The sequence below is a fragment of the Camarhynchus parvulus genome, chromosome Z (genome assembly GCF_901933205.1).
Source record: "Camarhynchus parvulus chromosome Z, STF_HiC, whole genome shotgun sequence".
In the NCBI taxonomy this organism is placed as follows: Eukaryota; Metazoa; Chordata; class Aves; order Passeriformes; family Thraupidae; genus Camarhynchus; species Camarhynchus parvulus.
The window spans coordinates 38,846,801-38,864,955 of record NC_044601.1 but is presented as its reverse complement, the minus strand read 5'-3'; the positions used below and the strand labels follow the sequence as shown (position 1 = coordinate 38,864,955).

The 18,155-nt window shown below is 39.2% G+C and overlaps 1 protein-coding gene across 3 annotated transcripts in view; it reads right to left on the bottom strand.

The window, feature by feature from the left end:
* ZDHHC21 (zinc finger DHHC-type containing 21) overlaps positions 1–13,447 on the bottom strand; it is a 37,564-nt gene extending 24,117 nt beyond the window's left edge. For 2 of the 3 annotated variants that reach the window (XM_030968949.1, XM_030968951.1), the window contains exons 1-6: positions 13,308–13,447; positions 9,978–10,070; positions 6,628–6,826; positions 5,753–5,851; positions 2,922–3,033; positions 1,857–1,995 (exon numbers count right to left, since the gene is read on the bottom strand). In XM_030968949.1, coding sequence (XP_030824809.1) covers positions 1,857–1,995; positions 2,922–3,033; positions 5,753–5,851; positions 6,628–6,781 — 504 coding nt within the window. In that variant the 5' untranslated portion in view covers positions 6,782–6,826; positions 9,978–10,070; positions 13,308–13,447. Of the gene's footprint in view, positions 1–1,856; positions 1,996–2,921; positions 3,034–5,752; positions 5,852–6,627; positions 6,827–9,977; positions 10,071–13,288 lie in introns of all 3 variants that reach the window. The other variant, XM_030968950.1, reaches the window with a different exon arrangement.
* Positions 13,448–18,155: the final 4,708 nt, after the last annotated feature.

Sequence of the window (18,155 nt, the reverse complement as noted above, 5' to 3'; positions counted from 1 at the left end):
AGCAAGAACAAGTTTTATACATATTCACACTTGTTTTTTTAACTGTCATTATTAATAATTATTTATCATCACCACTTTAGGTATTGTAAAGTATCTGAAGTAAACATGATTTTCATTTCCCCCTCTTGCACAGACCACCCTCAATCAAATAATTTGGTTACTTTTCCTACTACTTTTAAAAAGCAAGGCTAATGGACAGAACTTTGGCATGTTACCTAATACAGTGTAATTACACAAAATAATGCATTCAGGGAATATTCACAATAAAAAGGAAATATCCTACCACGACATTATACTATTAGAGGCTAACAAGTCTGTTTCAGTGCCTATGGAAAGATGCTCCAAGCAGACAGCAAATTATTTTTCTGTTCCATATTTCTAAAATCCCTTTAATGATTTAAATGGAAGTATTGATGTAGATGGAAAAAATAATTAAATTCCTTTAGAATACAATTTCTTTCAAGAACGAGTTACAAAAATCCTCAACTTTGGAACGTTCTACATAATAAAAACTTGGTATTTATGAATTTGAATATAGCACTTTTATCAGTTTTGGATTAACCAAGTAATACAGTCTTCCTACACTTCCAGCTCTCCTTTACCACATCATCTTCACATACACTTTTATGGGAACATCACACCCAGTTCAGACTGACACAGGAACAAATAAGAAGCTTGGAAGACTATGCCACATCCTTTTCCAGAAGCAGAATTTTTCACAAAGTGAAATTCTTATATAACATAGGATAAAAAATCATATGACAAACTTTAGTTGTTCAAAAAAGTGGAATTTTTTTTTGTGCCTTACCCACAGTGAAGGGTCAGGTTCCAGCAGCCTGGAAAGATGGGTATGACATCACCAGCAGAGAGCATGCTGGGGTGTCACATCAACACAGAATTTAAAAATCTTCTGCATTTCAGTATTTGGAAAAAATCTCAACAAAATTTAGAGTGTAATATCTGAGATGATCTTATTCTCTTATGACATTTGGAATGTTACCTAATTTTGAAAATGTTTTAAACTTGTTCTCTAGGTTTTTCTCTTTCGTGTACTTGTATTTGTTATAGTCCAGTACAAATACAAAGTTCATTTCAGATTTAAGCTAGAAGTTCTTATGGTTCCTCATAAGCAAGATAGCATAACAGTTTTCTTATCAAGAAAGCACTTTCAAGCACTGAGCAAATTTCAAGCAACCATCTTCAATATTCTGAACACTACAGATAATAGGCATAAATGAGCACCAGATAGCAGCTTTAAAATGTAAGTTTCACAGGGGAAGGAAGTCCTTGATTTTTTACTGTACTCCAGACGGTAAGTCCACATGAAACAAACCAAACTTAATACTCCCTTAACCCACATAACCTTTTCAAAAAAACAGAAAATACTGCTACAAAACCAATGTATATTTTTCCCCTTGCAGAATGATAATGTGTTTTTCTTCTTTCTTAAAAAAGCAGTATCAGCTTTTTAAAACATGATATTAGGATAGCTATATATTCTGCATAAATCTACTCTGGAAAAAGTAAAAGGAAATTTTAATACATCTAAAGTAGTTACCTTAACTCTTTCCAGTACTGATAATCACTTCCAAAGAAAGCTAACTGGTTTCTCCCTCCTTTCCTATATTCCTATGAGAACTAATGTTGTGTTTTTAACACAAAGAACTCATATGCCCTTTCATTAAAATATTTCGTTACTTACCATAAATCAGTTTGCTTACTTAATAACATACAGCTAGTTGAACTCTCTTCACTAAGAGTGAAACTGAGCTACCAAAAATGTGCAGTAACTAAAAGCCAACACAAATTACATTGCAATACTATTTGTTCCCTTCACAGAGAAAACAGGTTCTTACCCAGTTTTCTTTTTTCAGAGGCAAAAAGTAGTAGTAATGGCAGAAGTCAAGTATCAGCGTATAGGAACTAAGGATCTGGGTGTAGAAACACAGCTGTAAAAACAGCCAGTGATTGTCTTCACCAACACAATTATTAATCCTGTAGAGAAACAAAGAATACATATATAAAAAAAGAAATACAAATACTAAAGTTATGATACTGTGAACAGAAAACTTTACGATTGCTTAAGGAGCAAACTACTGGATCCCTTGCACCACAACTTAAAGCATAGGTTGCGCTACTGAGATCATTGCTTAGAACAGTTCTCTGTATTTTTATATAGCAAAGATACTGCTGCAAATTTAAGTAAAACTCTATTAATAAAATTATTTTTTGAAAGCCTGTGAAATTTCACAGTAATATGTCTTATCTTCTGCTACTCAATACATTTCACAGGTTGTGTACTACAAGAGTGCAAAAACTGGAAATGCAAACAAATGTTTTAAAATAAATGTGATCACAGGCTAACCCAGTAATAAAGAAATATGACTTAAAAATGAACCAAAGGCACAGAAGACAATACAGGCATCCCTACTTAGAAAGTCCTGCATACTCCAACATGAAAAGTGTAAAGGAAACACAAGGATTCTATCTGTATTAAGTACAAGATCAAAAGTTACATGGATGTAAATTCATACAATCATCGGCACAGACAACAAGCTAAACCAGAGTGACAAAAGCACTATACTAGTACTATTCTCTGAAGTAGAAAAACTTGACAAAAAAAGGTAGTTCGAAAAATGGCTAAACCAACATAAGAGAATCCTGACGTCATTTCTGGACTCTGCAGTTTGTCTTGTAAAAATTATAACTCAGAACTTCTTTCAAAAATGTTTATTTTCACTTACTCTGATTTTTACTGGTAGATATAGGAAAGTTCAAATTTATTACTTCTTTGCTTTATATGTCTAAATCATTAAGCACTACTGGGAAAAAAACTCGAAAAATGAGCAGCAGTCAAGACCACAAATTTCAGAATGATTCACTAAAACAGTAGATAATTAGAAGAAATGTCCTGATTTTACCATGGACAGTGGTGATCCATCCTCCTCACACAATGTCCACAGCGACTGCAATGGTGTGAACGCTTTGGTCTCATCATATTGCACTTGTTACATAACTCCCAATGTTCTCGTTCTAGGTGAAAATGTAAAGACACATTAGAGAGATTTAAACTCAATAATTCATACTCATAATAAATCTGTATGCTTGTAACTCTAATTAAAAAAACAAATCTTACTATGATCTGAGAAGGATAAGCACCACATAAAAAGCTTTTTCCCACTGTGACCTTAATTAAACTGGAAGATATTACTGCTACTCCAAGCCAGTTTCCGTCTCCAAAATGCCCTCTCTTCCTATAAATTATTACAAAGTAATTATTACAGAACAAACCTGTGACTCAGACAAGGAAGATTGTAACTCAATTACTTCCTTACATTTCTACTGTGAAAAAAATTATCTGCTAGACAGAATCAGGATACAATCTCAATGTTATTCCAGAAACCCCTGAGGAAATACTGCTACTGCTAGCTAACTAAAAGATGACACACAGTGAACACTTCAGGAGCATCTTCCGTCCCAAAGCATTTTAACAACATGCATATGACCACATGCAATTTTACATATAAGACAAGCAAAGAAAGAGATCAAGGATAGAGGCTGTATATAGAAATATATACTATTTTTAAATTACTAATGTGAGATTCTTTAAAAGCTAATATTCAGAGATACTGAGTAGCTGAAGGTACCAGGAGTACTATTGCTCAGCTTGGCTATTATTTATCTCAAATGCACCACCCAAATTAGAGGAATTCTTTGAAAAGCAAAATTCAAATTATATGTTCAAAAATTTCATCTTCACATGGGAAACAATAAGATTAACACTGAAGTAATTCCAGCCACAAAAGCATATATTTTCTGTCTTTAAGGAAAACAGGTGGACGACTGAGAAATACTTTGTTCAAATTGTTTCTACCTAAACAATCTTTTCTGAGGCACAAAAATTTCTCATATCTCAGGGACAGAGGGAAAAAAAAGGAAAAAGAAGCTTCATATTTACAGTAGGACATTCTGAAATTTTATACTGTAAAACACTGTCCCAGTGTAAACAAAATAAAGTTATATTTAGCACTTCTGAGCCACCTGCAGACAGCTCTAATCTGGTCTTTCTTGCTGCAAAACATTTGGACACTGGAAGTAAAGAAACCCAATATCTGAGATCATTAAACTAGTAATAATGACAGATGGAAACTGATTTACAATCTGTTTGCATAAATCCAGCGTCACAAAGGTGGCACTCACTAATAGGGTAGCTACCAGCAGAGTTCAGAAACACCCGGACTCATTTTTAACAAAATTTATACTATGCAAAAATGTATCCTCCTGTCAGCCTAGTGTACACCAGACAACTGAAGCGCTACCTCCAAAAGTACAATACCTCTGATATATCACGCACCAAATCAAAATATCAAAGTCATGACCCAGCCTAAACATTTCACCTTCGGAAGTACTTATTAAGTATGGACTGAATGGAGCACGCAAAGGTTGGAGACCTATGCAAAGAGATACCTTAAATTAGAAAAAACCCTTTGTGTATGAAGGATATTTGCACTGCTCCTGGTAAAAGAAGGTAAATGAAAACTCCAGTATAAATGTAACTGTCTGTAACTAGCAAGTGTCTCCATTAACCAGCTCAGGTAGCAAAACCCACGTTGCTCCCCCTGAAGCAAAACTTCTGACTCCAGAACCCGTCTGAAACACCTGATGTTTTACTGGATCAAAGGATCAGTCGCCAGAAGCAGAAAGAACACTGGCATGAGATTTTCTGCATTTGGTGGTGACACACCTGAATCCCAGGGAAATATGCTCCTTTCTACCATAAGCGGTCTACTTCACGCACATCATATCATCAGCACTAAGGCCAAAAAGATCATGTCTCCAAACACACCATCCTAGATTTTCAGTAACATCCGGAAGAGAGAGCAAAATTTTATTCTGGGCATTCACCACATCTGAAGACAAGACTGAAGCATTCAGCCTCACTGGATGGGACACATTTTCTTCATTCATGAAGTGTTATCTGTTAACGTGACAAAGCTCATGCTGTTTAACAGCCCTACTCCATTCTAAACTCCTAAGTAAAAGCTCTATGCATTAGATGATAGCTCCCAACAGTTCCTAAAAATACTGTCCTTCTCTGTGGAGAATCACTAAGGTTTTAAATTTCCTCCAAGTTCTGGAGCACTGGATACCATACAGGAATTGTGGGATAAATTTGCAAGGACAGAAAGGATCAATTAAGTCGCTACTTTATAGAAATGCAGTGTAACTAGCACCATGGTTTAGGTTTTTTGTTAACAGTCCATACAATCATAAGACTCTGGAAAAAAAACAGCAAAACATACACAGGTAAAAATCAGCACAGGACTACCTTCCAACACCATTTTCAACATCATACAAATTTACTAAAACAAAAGATATAGAATTAAAATAGCTAGCTATCTATAAACATTTTTCATTAAATATTATCAAGTTAGTAGTATATGCATAATGTTTGAAAGTCTAGAATGCAAAAAAAAAATCTTCCTGTGGAAAAAATTTCCTAGCAGAAGATCCTACATAACTGAAGAATGGTAGAATTTCTGGTAGAATACAAGTTTAAGAAAAAGAAGTTTTGAAACTATACAAGGAAAAGTGCTAGAAATTTACAACTTTAAAACAGTGACATAATAACTTTATTCAGCAAGGACAGATCATGGTTTCCAATAAGTCTCACAAAGACAAATTTATTCCTGATTATTTTGAGGCTATTAAAATAACTTGCATTCAATTATATAGAATCGAGCTAATGTACCTGTAATTGGTATCTCTGGATTTTCAGGTAGTTTTCCTGGATCGGCTACTGAGGCTCTAAATAATGAAGCTACACAAAACAATGAGCAGAAGTAATAACCTAAAAAAATAAATAAGCATTTGTTAGACTTTTTCATACGTGCAAAGTACACTGGATCAAAAAATACAGATGCTCCAGAATTCAGCTGGAAAATACTCAGCCTCCTCATTCAATTCCAGATATTTTTTTGATATTAAGTACACAACATTAAGTACTCCCCAATAAATAGAGTGAAAAAAGTAGTAAACAGTTCTGATAGCACCAACAGGTGCTACTATGACCATACTACTGTTTTTCAGAAGTTCCTCCACCATCTCACCACACAAGCACCAACATATCACACCTCCAAGCCTCCAAATGGAAGATATTCCCAACAGTGCATCTTCACCTTGAAGTTTGTTCCAGCTATAATTCAAGACTTTTCCCCAGCAAACCTATGAGCCAAACTTGTATGAGCTAACCCATACAGGGACATAAACTAACATAACTAACAAAATTTAGCTTGTTGCCAGTCATCACTACTATCACACCAGATTCTGACAGGCCCTTGCAGATGTGAACCTGAAATCCAGTCAACAAGTTCTAAGTACAGGAACTGAAAGCCACATTCAGCCTTTTCACCAGTTTCCACAAAAACAAGTTCTACAACACCTGCAAAATGAAGTGCTGCAGCTTCTCAGAACACAAAAACATAAGACACATCCACTATATTTACCCTTTATCTTACCTTTTATCTTTACTTTCACCCTAGTTTTTATTTTCTGATAGGATTTTTTTTTAATGTACATTAAGGAGAGGCATTATTTTATTAGTAGAAAAAAGTTAAAATTACTTACAGAAAACTGCCACAACTGAAATATTTCCCTCTTCATAATGAGGAAAAAGGATGACCTTTGGGATGAAGATTGTATTGTACAGCCAGACAAAGATAATTAGGCCCATGCAGCACCAACCCTGAGGGTCAACCACAAAGTGAATCCGTTGCCCCATTGAACACAAACAGATAATAAATCGTCACGACCCAGGAAGATAATCCTAAAGAGATAAATAAAAAATATTTTTTAAAAAAAGAGTAAATTAACTAGTACAGTGCAACCTATACGGTTCATACATTCAAATTCATACATTCAAGTAAGAAAGAAAAAAACCTGTCAACTGTTGATTTAAGGAATTACATAAAAACTTACAAACATTTCACACACATTTTTTAAGCACCATGCAAAACATTTTATGAATTCATTAATTAGATATATCTGGCTAAGAAGCAACATTTATCACCAAGATGCAAGTAAAACCACTACCTGGGAAAATTATTAAGCAATAGGTAAAATAGCAACTGTCAGTCAGGTGGCAGCAGCAAAGAAAACTCTTTTATCAAAGTAAAAAGGTTGTAAAGCAAATAAGAAATATAGGGAATTATTTGTGTTCCACAAAGATTCACCCCACCTATCTATTACAGTCTCCCCTGTATTTCTTGGTTGTTTTATTAAAGCTTTTATGCTAAAATAGTCAAAAGCATCACTAAGAATTCAGGGTTTCCTTGCTTAAAAAACATCCTTCATGACATTAACAGCAAACCAACAGACAAAGGAGTAATTACTCTGACGTCTTTCACATAGATTATTAAAAATATCACACAATAGAACATTTTCTATTAATCATATTTAAAACATCAAGGTTTCCATCCTTACACTTTAGTGGGCTGATTTCCTTTTGGTTTTAGACTGAAGAAACCTCACCAAGTCCTACAATGTGAACCTCTGGGCTTCATAAACTGATCTCAATAACACAGCACTAAGTCCTAACCACTATTCAGCACGACTATGACCGAAGGGATTATTACGGTTATTTTTTTGTCAGACTACTTTCATACACGTATTTTATTACTGCAATGCACACATAAATCCCAATCTACTCTCTTACCCATTAGTTTTCCCAATTTCTGGGCTTCAGGAATCTTGTTCCATTTCTGATGGTTTCTTTCCATTCCTTTCAGCTCCTACTTGTTCCACTAAATTTTTGTTTATCAAACATCTCTGTTTCCAAGGGTTTTGCTTACTTGTTTCATGTTTGACTGTCCTCAAATGCATTCAAAATTTACTTAATACTATTCACAAATTTCATTGTCCTCTTTTCTTCTTCTTTTAGATGTCTAATTAAAATCAGACCCAAACAAGCTGCCATTTTTCCACACTTCTCCTTTGTGTTATTTATAATCACCCTTTGCTTGTTATTTTCTAATGTAACAGTGTTCCCATTCAAGTATCATTCAGATCCCCACCAAGTTCTTGCAGCTACAGAAACCCCCACCACAAGCGGAGAAGCAGAGCCTCAGCTTGTCAAGCCAGACATGCCAAGCCTCTGAGCTCCAGCACCAAGAGGACAGCCCCTGCTCTGCCTGCAGCTCTGATCTACACAGCAGGTTCTGAGACCCTGGTAGCACACATGGACAAGAAGCTCTGTCCAAGAAAGCCTCTGAGCCATCTGTGCCTGAGTCCTGCAGCAGTACCCATACTGGGTATGAGGAAGCATGGGGTAAGGAGCAGCAGTGGGTCCCTGCTTCTGGGACAAAGACACCTCTGCTGGCCCAACCAGGCACCCAGCAAAGTATGCTGCTTGCCAGTGGCCTGGGTCCTGGATACCACGGACTGACTGTTACTGAGGCTGGTAGTAGTTTGGCCCTTAGTCTATCACCCTTAGCTGCTTTTCTATTCAGGCACCATGGACGCAGCCAGGGGAGACCCGGAGTTTACCAAGCATGACTACACAGTTAACAGGGTCCTGGCCAAAGTCTAGTAGACAAGTGGTGTCTCATTCACGTTGCGGATGAACGGGAAGAACTTGAGGAGAAGCAGACAGATCCTGCAAATGAGCAAGTGGTTGTGCAGCATTTACATCCACAGAACCTCCTACAAGGCTCAAAAACTGAGGGCGAAGGGGAACAAGATCCACCTGAAATTACATGGGTGAGACCATCTTTGCCAAGAGGCTGGTTAATCAGCTTGGGGAACACTTAAACAAAGAAAGATGATAGAGGAAGGTGGTGGTCACATTTCACAAGCAAAGGATGCAGGATGATGGGGAAAACAGAGATCTTATAACCAACCAAACCAAGGTGAAGTGGGGCTGCACCAAGTGTGTGCACAGAACTGACACAGGAACACCACCTAGGTGCACTAGGATAGAGTTAGGAAAACCAAGGTCCTCCTAGAGTTGAATCTGGTGAGAGATATGAAATTCCAAGAGAGATTTGTACAGCTACATGAGCAGCATAAGGAAGGCTAGAGAGGAAACGCCAGTCTGCTGCTGAAAGTATCAAAATCATACAAAAATGTCAAAGCACCTTATTTATTTTGCTCTTTCATGGTTAAGACCTGCATTCTGGAATTCCAGGTCCCTGACACCATGGGAAAGTGTAGAAAACAAAACTCTCTGAGTTACTCTGAGTGAGGGAGGATCAGATTAACAAATTTTTAAGTGAACTGGACCTAGCACTTCCACGTGACCTGCTGAGGTGCCAATTTGAGTGCTGAGAGAGCTGGTTTTGTCATTGTGAAGTCATTCTCAACTAAGTTTGGAAGTTTTTTGCTGCTGGGTGACATTCTAGAGGACTCAAGAAAACAAGTGTCAATGAAAATCCTGTTTTCAAGGACAAGAAGGAGGAGCCAGGCAACTAAAGGCCTACTAGCCTCAACCTGGTCCCTGGGAAGGTGAAGGAAACAATACTGGAAACTACTTTCAAACACATGAAGGACAAGAAGGGGCCTGGGAGTAATCACCATGAATTTACAAAGGGAAAATCATGCAGACTAACAGAAATATAGAGGCCAAAAAAACCAAATGCAGCTAGAAACACTGCTGACCACTGAGGAATCCATCTGTTTTCCATCTTACCAGAGCAGCAGAGATTCCATGACTTCACAGCACTTCCTCAGAATGGGAAATAACAGCTCAACAGACAAAACAGAGAGATATAATTACTGAAATACTTGCTCCTGAGTGACCTACTTGTACCATGTGTGAGCAATAAGCAGTGAGAGGGATACAGGAGAAAACAGTAAGAATGCCTATCAAGAAAATACATTACAAATTTTTATCCCTCAGTAACTTACTTTTGCCTGCATGACCATATTCACTTTTATAATTAGAAAACCAAAACAAACCTCAGCCATGCTCAAAACCATACCTTGGATGGCAAAATCCAGAATTAAGCAAGAACTGCACAAATGCAGATGTCACTCTCAAGACAGGGTGATTTTTCATCTGTCTTCTGTATCTCCTGAAAGTGATATGCAAACAACAATTATCATTTGTTTGAAAGGCAGCATGTAACAGGTTACTTTCTATTCTGCTTTTCAAACCCCACTCTACTCAGTAGAGTAGAGCTGTCTCCAAACAGACATGTTAATTCTAACTAGCAGTTCTCAAATCTCAGTTCTAGGCCATTTCAAAAGTTTAATATATATTTAAAAGAGAAATGTCTGTGTAAAACTGCAGTACTGCCAATGTATTTCAGTTAAACACATTTGTTTCCTGTTTCCTATAATCGCGAATTAAGTTTTATATTTTTCATTATACTTCAGCAGCAATAGCAAATAAATGTCAATATATTGACTTACTCTGGCAAAGTGATTTTTGTCCCCTCTTTCTCTTGGTTTATGTACCATGCATAAATATATAAAGTGTGAGGAATAAAGAAAAAGGAAGAGCTTCAAAATTTGATAACAAGGAAGGAAGTACTAGATTAAAATTTAAATCACAAACAAAGTGAATGTATTACACTTTCAATCACAGCACCAAAAAAAGAGACGATTGATCTCATATAATTTTGTTCTTCAAAATTCATAATTTCTGATCAGAAAAACTACAATATGCAAAGAAAAAACTCTATGAGAAGGTTAAAAACAAATAAATGGAGAGAAACAATTCAGTGATTTATATCTGTATACATTCAGGATTCATACAAGCAATGAAATTCTCCAAGCAAAGTAATTTTCCAACTAAATAATTTAGGAGAAAATACAGAACACTAATGTTAGAGCTTTTGTGGTTTTCTTCCCTTGTGCCTGAATGTATAGCTATTTCTTCTCAATAAATAACTCAAATACAAATCATTTGAAAGCCAACAGTAGCTGTGCCTATGAAAAGCTTCAGCTGCACCAAAACATGACTGAATCTTTCCTACATTATTGGGAATTGTTCTTGCCTTTCCAAAAAAAACCACTTTTATTACAGGATGCCTGGGCAACATTTTTTCCTGACCTTTTTCTTTCTCCGCAGTTCCATCAACGGTATCACAAACTCAGTATTTTGCTCACTACAATCACCTGCAATATGACTCTTCATGAGACATCCACAGAATACTGAGACCACAGAATGAGTCAGGCAGGTGAAAAGTCAATTCCAAGAAATGAGAAAGCTTTGTGCTAACCAGAAATGTTAAGGTGAAATATAAATTGCTTTAATAGACTCATTTGAATGCAACCTTAGAAAAATAAAAAGTATACCATTTTGCATCAAGAATGTCCCAAAACATACTTAGAAACTGTATTTCATAAATACACCTGTAGTATATGGTAGAGATAATTCATGCTATATATGTATAAAATATTGCAAAATCTAAGGTATGTCTCTGACCACCCTGGCTCGGAGCAGAGTCTTATGTTTATTCAATTAGTTCCTGGACAACGTTAAGATAATATCAAGCCTGTTAACGTATGAATGAAACCTTCCCGGGCCATGATTGCGAGCTTCCTTGGAATGCCTAAGCCGCTCAGGAGGACCTGCACCTGGCAAGATTGCATCTACCCTACTCAAGCACCGGGGCCACGCTGCTACATGCGAATACAGGCTCTTCCGAAGTGTTCAGACATCCATCTGGACACCTGGACCTACCTTTGTCTATTTCTGCACATGTATGGATTCAGTTCTACATGTGAAGAGACACAAAGGAATGTTCGGTCATCTCTGCCTCAGGCAGAATAAACTGTATCTAAGCTAGCGGCATAGTGAAGCAGTCGGGGTGAACCACCCGGGAGACTCTGACACACTTTGTCAGTCTGATCCAGGTTCACCCAGCGCCTGCACCCGGGGCTGACGCTGTCTTGGCTGTGGTGGTCTTTTTTTCCGAAATTCTATTTTTGTTAATAAATCATTGTTAAATTTTCTTATAAATTTGGCTACCGATTTGATCATTTACAACACACGCAACATGAGCAGTACTCAATTTCTCAGCCTAAGAAGCACAACAGTCAGCTCTGGGGACATCCTGTTTCTTGCACATTCATGGGTGTTGCACTGATACACAACTAGAAACTGTGCCTCACTGTAGCCCTTCTTCTTAAAAAAAGTACGACTTCTGAAATCTGACTTGCAGAACATTTTTCACAAGTCCTTAAACAAGTACAGAACAACACAGATCAGTAACTTATTGTATTGCTTGCCATAAAAGACAATTTTAAGACTCCACACAAACTGAACAATACTATGCACCATAATACACATTTTGAGAGTGGAAAAAACAACACTTTCTAAAAAGGCTGTATCCTAAGCAAGCCAGAAAAAAGAACAGAGAGTAGAAACACAAGAGAGCCCACTTATTATAATATTTGCGATAACTAGGGCAAGGCAACAACAATCAACAGCCCTCCCCCATTTCTGGGTCCTGCTGCATTTTTACACCAGTGACCTTCCTGAAATCTAAATAATTACTGCCAAAGATTACTGATACTAACACTTCAATGGAAAAAAACAAGGTGGACTTGAACCAATCAACTGAACTTCTTTTACAAACCAGATTTTAAGGAAGTCACGTGTCAGAATACAATTGCCATTAAGCTTTTTGCAACACTTCTGTTTAACAAAACAGAATAGGTATCTGAATAGCCAGTTAACGTACACATTTGTGCCATGACAAACCCCCACACACCTGGCATTTCTCGTATTTATAGAATGGATGGTTGCAGCAGAGACCTTGGCACAAAGCAGTTGCTAGGCGGCTGTTGACAGGTTTGTTGAGGTAGGCAAGACATTCCCACCCAGTCACTTTGCATTGATAGGATCTAGCAAAGCGTACCTGTAAACAACTACTTCATTTATAAAAAATGTCACTTAGGCTTGGAGAGGGATGTGGCTTGACATTAACATACGCACACCTTACCGTCTTTATCACAAGCTCATCAAATCTATCTCCACCCACTGCTGACCAGCCACTTGTAGACAGATAATGCACGTTAGGAACATTACTGTTTGGATCATCCGTCTGAGGCGAAGACCTGCTATTTCCTCTGACTAACTACTAGAGCTGAGAAATGAAAGTGTGAAACCCAGGGACGCCAAGGCCATTGCATTTCCTTGTGCCGCGCTGCTGCAACACACAGCAAATCGAAACCTCGTGCCTCTCCTACTACCACCTCAGTACCAGCGAACACCCTCCTCCCCATTACAGGGCAACCAGCACCCTGGACCTGAATGAAAGCGACAACACCATTTCCTTACTTCACAGATGGGGAGATACCTGGCAGATCTGCCCAGGGCTTCCCTACCCAGCTCCCAGCACAGACAACAGCAACACTGGAGGGGAGGTGCAGGGATGGAGGATGCCCCGCAGGAGCCCGCCCGCCGCGGCGGGGCCGTGCCGGAGGAGATGCCGGTGCCGGTGCCACCGCCCCCCGCCCCTCCCGCCGCCCCGGCCCGGCCCGGCCCGCCCGCGGCGCCGCTCCCCGGACCACCGGGGGTCGCGCGCGCCGCCCCCGCCCGGGCAGGCGGCGGAACCAACCGTGGGCTTCCGCCGCTCCAGCCGCGCGTGCGCGCTCCGAGCGCCCCGGCGGGCGGGACCGCGCCCCTCAGGGAGGGAGCGGCGCCGGCAGAGCCGCCCTTCGAACCCGCCCGAGCCGAACCGGCTGCCCCTCGCGGCCGCGGGGCGTGGGCGTCTGGCCTCCTATGCGAGAGGCGGCCACGCGGCCGGCACGGCAGGGGTCTGTATGCTGAGTGTGTGCAGCGCCGGAGGAGCCGCTCTGGAAGGGTGGTCGACCCTGCCCGGTGGGAAACTCGATCAGCCGCATTTCCCCATGGCTGGAGCTCGCTGTCACTTGCTCGTTCCCGAGCACGGACTTCAATCCGCATGAGCTCTTTTCCGTTCTTCATTTTTGCAGCGTCCCTTTGCAATCCCTGTGAAAAATGAGCCCTGCAGACAAGGCTTCTGCCTCAGTCTCCAGGCTGCTCCTAGGAGAATCTGGCAGCTGCCCCAGCTAGGCCTCATAGCTTGAAGTTAATAGTATAAAATAACACTAGCTTCCTTAAGAGACACTTTCTTTACCTTGTATACCACATAACCATGGTTTCACGGGGTAAGTGAAAGGCCCCAGCTCACTGCAAGGAGGAGGACGCCCCCCAGGGAGGAGGACACCCCCCACCTTGCAGATAAGGACCTCTTCTATCTCGTCTCTCAGAATCATAAAGCCACCCATGAAGAAGAAAAATGCCTCTGGACTATGAAGGAAACATCAGAATCCCAGTACTTTCAACGCCTCTGCCAAAAGCCTGCTGTTATCTGGTATTGGTGGTTGTAGCAAGACCAACTCCCGGGACACCTAAATCAAGAAAGAATCAGCTGGATAGTGACACCATAGATTTATTGCTGTTTTCTAGAATAGCAGCATGAATGTGGGTTATGTGCTGAGTGCTCGAATCATGTTGTTTATAAATGCGTGAAAGGGATAAGAACCATTTGTTAAACACAACCATTTGTTAAACACAACTTCTTCATGCTCATGAATGAAGAACTACTCTTGTAATTCTCTGCTTTGCATCCTTGCCTCTCCCCTCAATCATCTCAGACCAGTTGGAACATTTTTATGACATTCAGGTCGCCTGCTGTGCTGTGTCCCTTGCTCACGTAGAGCCCTTACCTGTCCACAGAAGCCAATCGTCATTTTAAAAAGATAATTCAGACCTGCAAGGAATTAGCTTTGGGTAAGAGCCACAGACAGCTTGTAACAGACAAAATTTTCAGTGTTCCCAGCTGGGAATCATGCCTCAAGCACCCATTGCTGATGAACATATATGATCTTTTGGCTACCTAAAGGTAGCCCATCTGTCTGAATGGCATAGTTCCCATTGTAAATTGACAGGCTCTTACCCTGGAGCAGTTTTCCTTCACAATGATGGATGAAATGGATGGAAGAGTAATGTTGTGAAGACTACCAATGCCAAAAACTCACCTTTATTACTGATCAGATTCTTCCTAAAACTTAATCATTATATGATTATTCCAGGGGGAAAAAAAACCAACAACAAAACAAAAATTAAAAAAATATATTACACAGGGCAATTGTTAACATTTCAATCTAAAATTGCTGTATTTGTAGCAGAAACTGGAGGTTGTCTAGAAGAAGAAAGAAGCATGTTCCAGGTTCAGAGAAGATCAGGTCTTTCAGAACAATCCATATATGTCAGTAGGAGCAGGTAACACTGAAAATAATGGACTTATTAATTGGACTGTTAATATGTCTATTATAAAGGGGAAAAGAAAAACTGAAGTTGTTCTTTTAAAAATATTTAAAAATAACAAAAAACAGCCTCTGGCTCTATTCCATGACAAATTTCATATATATATATATTTATGTCTATATATAAAAGACCTAATAAGCTGTGAAAATTTTTCACTGATTTGAAGAATTAATTTCAATGGGGAAAAAAAAACCAAAACAAAACAATCAAGAAATTTAAAGGAAACTGTGTTCTTGGGAAGTAAAGTGGAAGTATAAGAAAAGAATAATAGTATGATTTCATATGGAATGAAAAAGAATCAGTCAGTAGTATTATCTTCCATTTGAATACCAAGCATTTGCATTTCTGCAGCGGTGCATAGGTAATGGCCAGTCTTTAGACCTGTAGTCCTGCCAGGCAGGTTATATTTTTGTCTATTCAGGAATGGGATGTAAACCTAGGTCATGGAACAAGGGCAGTGGTCTTTTCTGGCTTAGTCATAGCACAGCATTCCCCTTTTGTTAATGTTTTTTTTTTTTTTGAGAAAGCACTTTGCAGGAGGAAAAGCAGACAGTTGTGTGCTGGACTTCCCAACTGAAAAGTCTTGACCTGGGGATATTACCTGACTCTTTTGCCAGAATATCAAATCTAAATAGATAGATAATGAGTCTTTGTGATTAACTACCTTCTGTGTGGAAAAACATGCCTATGAGTCCTAGCTTTGCATAATATGGATTTAAATAAAATCCAATATGGATGTATTACAGAAAGATCATTAGAAGTCTGCAAAATTATTCACCGTCTTCAATGCTGAATATTGCACAATGGCATAGAATTCCTCTTGGATTTTCTGATGTCTGTGTTGTGTTGTTATTGCTGTTTATAAATTACCACTGGAGCCACCAGCTGTCGTCCTATAAATTTTATTGGCACTCTGTAAATATTAAATCAGCCTGCTAAAATCAAGCCATGTGCAGTAACAGCTGAGGCTCTGTTATGGGGAACACATGCAAGAAAGAGGTGTGCGCTGTGACTCCCACGGTTCTTACAGCTTACAAGCCCTTTGCCTTCTTGAGGCTGTTATCCAGGATTCATTTTTAGCCCAACTGTGCCACTTGACCAACATGCAGGAGGGACATTTTCTGTGCACAGATACATACTGAACTGAGAAGTCAGCCTTCTCAGCAGTATTCAGTTTCCTGGGTCCTTCTAAAATTTGTTGCTACCACATTTCTGCAGCAGCACTGCATTGCTCACTTACTTGTAAACCTTGGTGACATACATAAAAACAGTTGTAAACTCTAAAATGGGAGCAGAATTCTTGATGTCATGAAGATCTACATCATGAAGAAAAAAGTCTGTGTCAGAGAAACAGCATGCTGAAACAAAACCTGTTGTGGCCCACAAGTCACTATGTGACATATTTAGGATGAGGCTGTAGATGTTAAAGGAAAATGTGTCTCAGGCTCCATTTTCTCTTTTACATAATAGCCAGAAAAATCAAAGACAAGGTATGTTTTCTGATCTGCCTGCCTCAATTGTAGACGTGGTGAAATCTCCTGATCCTGCAGCCCAGATAGATTAAGGGAGTGCTAAGGTAGACCAGCAGTAGTCTAATTTAGGGAGTTAATTTTCATCTTAGTTTCATCCTCACTCCTCACTTCAGTGGTGTGAGGAGTTCTGCTCAGATAGTCTCCATCTGCAGATGTCCTAGTATTAGTTCTTCTAATGACTCTCTTCCTCCAAGAGTTGCTGTTTAAACACCAGGCAGGGCAACAGACTGCTTGAATGTTCCACATCTCCGCAGTGAGGTGAGTTTGAAAAAGCTTCAGCAGATACAGCCTTGTTCAGAAGGCAGCTTAGGTACATGCCTGCTCAGTTTGAACACTCTGACTGTGGGCTGCAACCACCAGCAGAATGTCAGATTAAATGACTGGTAAAAGCCGTAATTAAACCAGGAAAAATGAAAATGCCTCATAGAAACCCTTAGAGAAGTATCAGGCTTGTCCTTTTTTATTTATTATTGTTGTAATTATTATTTTTATAATTGTTATTATTATTGTTATTATCATTACCATTATCATTGTTAAATTAGTAGTAGTAGTAGTAGTAGTAGTAGTATTTAGCTTCTGGTTAATTTTTAATTTTCAAGTGAAAATGCAATTTGCTGATGCCTTGGAGCCTGAGGTGCTCTAAATAGGACAATTTTGTTCTCAATAAGGATAGCTAACCTTTTATCAATATTCTTGCATTAGGGCCAGCTACAGAGTCTTTTCATCCCCATTCTTTCTCACTTGAGCAGAAGGATTGTGCACAGCTGCCAGGGAATGTCTTCAGGTGAGCTGAAGTTGGTGGTTACATACCAGATATTCAAGGAGTTAGGTTTAGCACAACAGAAAATGCAAAATATTTAGAATTCATTACTAATGTTTCCTGTTTCTACTGGTAAAGTGTCTGATGGAGGACCCAAAGTAGCCCCAGTTCCACACCTCTTAAAAATGCACCATCTGGCACAGCAGATACTTCTGAGTACATTGTGCAGGATCTGCTGCTCCAGATGGATCGCTGCAAATCTATGAGATGGGATTCATTTGAAAATCCTCACAGAATTAGCTGATGTCATTGCAAAGCCTCTCTCAATGATTTTTGAGTGGTCTTGGGAATCCAGGGCAGTCCCAACTGACTGGAAGCTGGAGAACATTGTCTGGTTTTTAAGAAGGGCGAGACAAAGAACTTATCTTGCAGAAGACAGAAACCACAGGGTCCTGTCAGTCTCACTTCAGTGCCTGATTATGGTGATTTTTCTGAGGGGTATTGAAATACACCTGAAGGACAACACAGTCATTGGTCACAGCCAGCATGGCTTCATGAGGAG